Source organism: Haemaphysalis longicornis, unplaced genomic scaffold (genome assembly GCF_048455015.1).
Source record: "Haemaphysalis longicornis isolate Haplotype H1 unplaced genomic scaffold, Haemaphysalis longicornis Haplotype H1 scaffold_2, whole genome shotgun sequence".
NCBI lineage: Eukaryota > Metazoa > Arthropoda > Arachnida > Ixodida > Ixodidae > Haemaphysalis > Haemaphysalis longicornis.
Window position 1 is genome coordinate 158475963 of NW_027526295.1, and position 7970 is coordinate 158483932.

A 7970-nucleotide genomic window follows, 5' to 3' on the forward strand; every position below is an offset into this window, starting at 1 on the left:
TTTTTTCACGATATTTTTGTTTCGGTTTGTTTCGGTATTCGTATTTGTCGTCTGAGGGCTTTGCATCGGACAAGCATTTGTGATTTGCTTAGATCACAGTTGACACTGTTTAGATTTTAGATTTTCTTTTATTTATAAGAATAAAAATTACGTAAGATATTTTACATTTTTAATAAAAAAAATGTTCTTGAACCAGTTATCTACATCTAATTAATTCTAACGATGAAGTCTCATAGCGTCAGCAATTATGCGTTTTTGTACAAATACGGGGCGCGAGCAGATTGATGAAGTGGGTACTCATGGGGGAACTTCTTGCGCATTAACCAGACGATCTGCGAAATTGCCTACATCTGCAAAAAGGTGCATAATTGATGAAGTTAACTCATTCAATGGCTTTATTAGAGCAAATGGAGACAATTGGCGGCAGAAACGCTTTGAAATCCGTAAAATAAGAATAATTCAAATATAACAATAAGAACTAACAATACTTGTCCGTCTCACACCCCCTCACTCAATGAAGACACAAATAAAAATCGGTTAGAACAAACTAAAACAGAAAAAAAAACACGAACGGTATAGCGTCCTGCGTCTGTATCTGCACAAAATACATAATTGGCAATGTTCACACACTTAATCTTTATGGTAGTGTAAATGTATTTTAAATGCCCAAAAAATTTAGAAACTAGAAATAATATGAAAAAAAATACTAAGAAAGAACCTTGCAAATCACAAAATGTTTCTCTCACACACGGCTGTCATACGACGAAGACTAAAATAAAGACCCCTTCCCCCCCCCCCCCCCCCTAAAAAAAAAACCAAGCCGAGGCGCGAAACATATTCTGCGAAAAAGCAGCAACCATGTAACCGCCTGTATCTACACAAAAAATGAATAATTCTTCACCATAACACATTTATTTGCTGTAATAGTGGTAACGTAGCATATGTTAGGAAGAAAGAAATCACTGCCCTTCCACACCTTGAAGAAGGAATACCAGCGAAGCTGGGCACAGTCCAAGGAGTGCAAGAAACAAAACACGTTTGCTTGTAATTTGAGATTGAGCGTCCTTCCTAGCCTATTAGCTAAATGAAACATGGCAGGACTCGAGCCTTATTCACGGACAACCATGGGCATGTCCGTTCCCTTCCCCCGTCCTAGGTATTACACTCCCTGTGTAACCCCGCTTGACCACGGAGGAGTGCAGACAGGTGGCATGGGGCAGTGAGACGTTCACGTTTAAGTCTCTAAACAGCACAGTCGGCATGTCATCGGGTAGGGCGTGAAGCCTAGATGCACGTGAATGCTCCTCTCGTCCTTTACCCCTACGTGTGCACACATAAACCGGCAACTGGGGATGTACCGCGCTTCGACGTGAAAGGCTCCGCCAAATGTCGCTATGAAATCACTTTGAGGTGTACAAGAACTACTGGCTTACGTCGATGCGGAAACGGTGTGTGTGGGCGTGTGCGTGCGTGTACGTGTGCATGTGTGTGTGTGTATGTGTGTGTGCGTGTGCGCGTGCGTGTGCGTGTGCATGCGTGAGTGCCCACGCGTGCGCGCGTGCGAAAGCACTAGGAGAGCTGTTCGACCGTTACTGCTTCGGGGGATGAATACGCGACCATATCGAACAGGCAGCGCAAGAAGGACGGGACAAAAGAATAACGACGACACAGCGCTGAACTCTCAACTGAATTTTATGAGAAAAAACGCACATATATATAAACCTTTTCATGCGTTAATTCCTGTCGACTGCACCGAATATAGGTCCGCTAGCACAGCCCACTGATAAAATGGCGGCTTCCAGGACGAAAAAGTTGAAAAGGTCTATACTCCACTCTGAAGAGCCACGTGGCTTCCTGTCTTCTCATCTGCGATTACAGCCCAAGTAAAGCGTTGACAAACTGCACATGTCAAATGCCACACAAAGCGCACTGCACTAGGCAGTGATACAAACTCACTCTATCATCTTGGCAAACGCGATTACAACACACAAAATGCACGTGCCAAGGGCCACACTAATGCGAATTGCGACCAGTCAAGAACACATATTCACTTTCAGCTAGGGACACGGACGGAACGCTGACGCAATTGTCTCCCGTTTTTTCTCATTTGATACGCTTCTGTTATTTCCCGTATACGTTGGTCCGTATGCGGAGCGGTTACCACGGTGTCTTGAAAGACGGGGACACACCCACAGTTCGCACAATGCTTAGCAACATGGGAATACTTGTCACCTTGCAACGTGCGCTTGGGCTCCAAGAGTATCAGGTTTATGCAGCGCCCCATTTGCCCGATATACAGTTCTTGGTGGCACGAAAACGGGATCATATACACCACTGCCACGCTGCAGGGAACGAATGGCGACACGTGTATGACGTCGCAGCGTGTTTGCCTGCTTGGCGGCTTGGAGAATTCAGCGCTGTGTCGTCAATTCTTTTGTCCCGACCTTCTTGCGCTGCCTGTTCGATATGGTCACTATGAATCAACTAGCCCAACTTGCCATTCTTATGAATACGCGGTTCCTTCGAGCGCATAAGTTATTCAATTGGCAGCATCGAATCCTGCAGTCGCTAAGTTCGAGCCATGCTGCAAGCTCGCCCGGAAGGGTGATGTTCCTGTATCGTCGCGGTTCATCTCTCGTCATACAGTAAAACCGGTTAAGTTTGCCTTCGAATTTTTGTCGTCATCACTAAGGAAGCAACTTTTGCTGGCCGCTCAACTACCCCGCTAACACACGCCGGAGGCGACGGAGCCCGGTTTGGAGACACGATCGAAAATGTAACACCTCCCAATAGCCCCGCTGGGTCTCAGACCTAATTCCAATCAAAATAGTTGAGTCAATAATTTCGCAGTACTTCGCGCTTTTCCTTGCGACCTCGACCCTTCAAGGGACCCTGCAACACTTTCCATAACTGCTTTCACTCTTTCATTCACGTCTCGAACCGCTGTGAAAGCTATAGTTATCGCCTGAACGGAACGCCGCTGCTTCATTTGCTCGACGCACCAGATACGCCTTCCGTTTCTGCTTTGTTTTTGTGGCTTTAAATTACTATCGAAAAGCGCTCATTGCTGCAACTGAAGGAAAACAGGCCGACAGCAGCTAGAATGGCTTAGTGACGTAATTCGAGCCGTTGAAGAACGTCAAGATCGGGAAAGAGAGAAAAATCTTTTTAGCGAGTTTACAAGTTATCTGATGTTCACAGACCAGTAATTTTTGGCTGAGGCACTTTGCGACCCCCTAATCTAAGTACTGGGTGTGCTGGTGACGAGTGTTTCAAGCATTCAAGATTTGAAAAAAAAAAGTTGAAGAAGGTGTTCCAGGGTCCCTTTCAGTTGCCGCTGTTGTTCCTGTGAGCGAACGACACGCGTTCATTCCATAGCCAGTCAAAAGCGACTTCACCGGAATAAAAACCGGGGAGGGGGGAGGGAGGGAGCGGTGAGGCATGTACAGTTTTGCGGTAAAAACTCAAACTGAAGAGAACCAATTTAAACAATTCTAGGCATTAAATGATGCTCGGAATTTTTATGCACTCTTCTTTCTTTACATAAGCTGCTCAATGCCGTACGCTAGCGCATGCATGGGGACTTGTCGCGTGAGGTCTCTCCACACCGTAATTCGTAAATTGCCCATGGCTGTCACCGATTAACCTGTCGATCAAGCCTTCTATACACCAGTGACGGCGGGCTGTCTCCGCGCGAAGTCAAGCATCGGCCAACTGACGCGAGTGCTTTTATTTTGCTGAGTTAGCATTCAGAGGTTCTTTGTTAGTGCACATATATTTGCAGATGTAGGCGCATCAGTGCTACTCGACGTTTATTACTATTACTACGACGTTCGCCAAATTTGTAACATGCAGCACGTTTTCACCATTTAGAATTTTTCTTGAATGAAACCAGGCGGAAACGTAACAGGACCCAGAAATGAGTACACAGGACAAGCGCTGGTCTAACAACTGAAAAATTTATTAGGCAGAAAAAAAATACATGGGCAGAAGATACCACACCCCCAAACACCAAAAAACAAACAAAAAACAAACAAAAACCGCAGAACACTGCGCAAAGAAGATGAAACATTGCATGCCAAAATGGAAAAAGAAACATGCGCCAAAATCAACTCACCAGCCCCTGAGATACATGATCTCTTTTGCATGAAGCATTACACTTGCTTGGCTAACGCACTTATCTTTGCTATCATCAATGTGGTACGCCTCAACGATTTCCCGTGTTATCTGGCGATTGTGCTTGAACAAAATGACAGTCTCAGAAAAATTCGGAGTGCAGCCACATTTCTTGCAGTGAGAAGACAATTGCGACGAGGCTGCCCCTTTCAATGATAACTGGTGCTCACGTAAACGCACATTGAGGCACCGTCTAGTTTGTCCCACGTACGTGCGCCGACACGGGGATAGGGGAATACTGTAAACGACACCCATAGCGCATGACACATAGCGGTTTTCATGTTTAACCTTACATCCTACACTTTGTCTGCCAGGACCGCCGCTTGCCCTACTAGCAACTCTGGCACAAATAGAGCGTAGTTTGTTGCGGGCGGTTATGGCAACCTGAACACCGTATCTCGAACCAACTCTCTTCAGCCTGTGCGTAATGCCATGAACATACGGAATGACAGCAATGTTTCTTTTTGTTTCAGCCGCATCTTCAGCAACCTCTTTCTTTGTTCCAGACTTAACCAGTTTCACAAGTTTTTCGCAAGCCCATGACAACACTGCTTCAGGAAATCCAGCCTGCCGCAACTTTCGCACTTGCTCTTTAAAACTGTTTTCCATCAAATGCACACACGACTTAGTGACGGCAGACCGCAAGCATGATAAGGCAATTCCGTTCTTTACTAGCTTGGTGTGACCAGACGAAAACGGCAACAATGGCTTCACAGATCGTGGGGCGTACATCCAACAAATTTTCCCGCTCCCAAACCGCACAGACAAATCTAAATACTGAATACACCCTTCTTTCAATGCCTCAAATGTGAATGATAGACCAAGCCCCCTTTGTTTGAAAACCTTTAAGATGTCAACCGTTGACCGGAGGCAGGAGGCTTTGTCAAAAATGACCAAGTAGTCATCCACATAGCGGAAAACTTTGTGCACCATACCTTTTAAATTCTTATCAAGAATTCTGTCAATTTTTGCAAGGAAAATGTCGCTCAAAATGGGGGCTACCCGAGAACCTATACACACCCCCGACTTCTGCGCCAGCACCTTATCATCGCGACATATTACCAAAGAGTTTAAATAAAAGGTGAGTAGCTCCATAAATGCCGAGACTGTAATGCCACTAGCATTCCTGAAAGCCATTCCGTCGTTTTCAATGTTAATGCACTCTTTAACAGCAGGTAAGAGGTGTACATGTGGGAGTGAATTTTTCGCTGCTGATGCGGTTCACTGCGTCAGATGCCACATTCATGAAATCGGAACCTACGGCCTTACCGCCTTTCATTGTTGCTGTTTAGCTCAGAATCTGCCATAGGCTTCCATACATAAAAAATAAATTCAGAATGCTGTATAAATTGTTATGGCTCGCGAACATAGTTCATTCTTGTGTCGTTTCATCTTCCATGTTTTCATTGTCACGTTTTGCGACGCTGTGTGTTTTGTGTTTATTGTTTACCCTCACCTCGTTTTGTAAGAGTTTTAACTTTTTTGTGGTACAATAAAGGATGCTATAAATGGCGCGTGAACACATAGTTATGGGATAGTGCTTAGGCACTTCACCTTTAAAGAAGTTTCTATATCGCGACAAATATACAACCCAGCATTTCTTTATGAAACCAAATGAATGACGTTCATGAATGGCGTGCAATGCAGGCCAGTGCCATTTTCAAACTTTCACAAAAATGTACCGTTAGAACGCAGTCCGTGCGTGAAGTCCGTGCATGGGGGTACATTAGAGCCTCATCATACATTACCGGTAATTGTGCTTTCACAAACTGGGAGGTGAGGAGGGTGTGAAGCTCCAACTATATTTTTATAAACCTGTTTTCACTAGAGTCTGATACTTACGTTTGCACCAGTAGTACCTCAATGCCTCGTTGAGTTTCTGCGGAAGTCGCACAATGATGTGTCAATAAATATTCGGTAGTGTCCATAATGCCTCCGCTGTTTTGCTACGTCTGTTTTCACGTGGCCAGATACGCATAGATGCTCACATGCGTACATCATTTTAATCCCTAAGCATTACTCGCCAATTACCCCCTTGCACCGAACATTCAACGCCCTGTATTTCCGAAAAAAATGCATATATGCGAAGTTAACACATTTCATCGTTATAACTGTAGAAATGAAAATAATTGCTTGAGGGAAATATGAAAATGACGTATGACCCACGCATATATGGGGCTCAATGGAAAGCGAAGGTTTAAATAAGGTTTACATCATCTTTACGGTCAGTGTTCTAACTCTACAGGGAAGTTAAGCAGTACGACTTGAAACGATTGCACGGGCATCGTAGCATGAGTGAGTGTCTCGTGTTCTGTGAACACATTCATGTCCCATCTACTTCGCGCTGCTTTGTCCAGTATGAAAACACACCAACTAGCCCAGCTTCCACGTTTATTAGTCCCCCATATTTGAGGTTGTCGCGTTCGCGTGGCAGCGCCAGCGAAGACAGCCCTATACCGCCGGCTGGAGAAACCGAAGACGCGCCGCAGCGGCAGCGGCGGCAAAAGAGTGAAAGCGACCTTTGAGTGGCACGAGCGGGCTTCGCGCGAGCATTCCGCCGCCTAGAGGGACAGTCGCTGTACGACGCTAGAAGAGGCAGCAATACAGCCATGTTTCTCCAGATTTGGTGACCCGGAAAACGAACTTATCGCACCAAGATGGCCAATCAAAATCTAACCAGCTCGAGCTCTGGAAATCCTGGGTCTTACTATCCAAGCCAGCACCAGAAACGACCAAAGACTTTACAACCTCATTAACTAATCAGGAAATACATATGATTCATCGAATCGCCAACCGGCACCTAGGCATGCAAGAAAAAGCGCGTCATCCCTATTTCATATTTGACGCGCTTTCGAGGCGCTTTTTCAAAGAAAGTGCTACGAGTTGTGCCGCGCCTCCGCCAGATGGCGCCACGGGTCCCGCGACCGAGAGAAAACGCAGTGAAACATCCCCCTCGCGAGGGGCACGATCAAATGCGGAGCATTTCAGGGGGCGCACGACGTTAAGTAGTTTGCGTTACGTTAATGTTGTTGCACTTGTGGCAACTGCTGACGAGAGAGCGCTCGTCAGCAGTAATTTGAATGAGTCAACGATATAAGGCGCGTTCGTAGCGTCCCATTCTGTGTCGGCTTTGTGGCGCAGTGGGTAGAGCACCATGTACATTGCGTTCCGCCCGCAGGGCCGAGGGATCGAAACCGGGCGCCGGATAGTATTTTTTTTATATAGTAGGGAGGGGTGCGGTGGGGACTACGGACGTCAATGCGGGTGACATCGTGAGTTACTGAAATTCTCTGCATTTAAAAGCCACCGCTCTTCACCAGCAAGTTGAACAACTACATCAACAACTCCAAGCAAAGCAACAGCTGATTCAAGCCCAAGAACCACAACTTCACGAACAACAGCAGCGCACCCAAAACGAGCTGAACTCGCCCAACGATTCTGCATGGCCCCGCACGGACCACGTTCCGCAAGGCCCCGCTCAAGCAGTCGCTGTCAGCGTTGGCGCCACTAATCCTGCGGCCGTCGCTCAGCCGGACGTCTATCGTGTCGCTTTCAAGCTTCCACTGTTTTGGACAGACTCACTTGAAATTTGGTTCGCACAAATCGAGGTTCAGTTTTCCCTGGCAAGCATAATTGAACCCCACTACGTGACTGAGCTCCGCGATATACTCCAAGTCCTCCGGCCAACGACAGGTACCTGCATTTGAAGGCGGAACTTATTCGGCGGCTTTCCCTTTCGCAAGACAAAAAAGTGCGTAAACTTCTTCAGCAGAAATAGCTCAGTGACCGCAAGC

At 46.3% G+C, this 7970-nt stretch overlaps 1 protein-coding gene across 1 annotated transcript in view; it reads left to right on the forward strand.

Annotated features, from left to right (window-relative positions):
• Positions 1–7542, forward strand: part of LOC144168387 (gamma-secretase subunit Aph-1-like) — a 24190-nt gene extending 16648 nt beyond the window's left edge. The window contains exon 4 of the mRNA XM_077697386.1: positions 7480–7542. Within this exon, the coding sequence (XP_077553512.1) occupies positions 7480–7542 (63 nt within the window). The remainder of the gene's footprint in view (positions 1–7479) is intronic.
• The last annotated feature ends 428 nt before the right edge of the window (positions 7543–7970 follow it).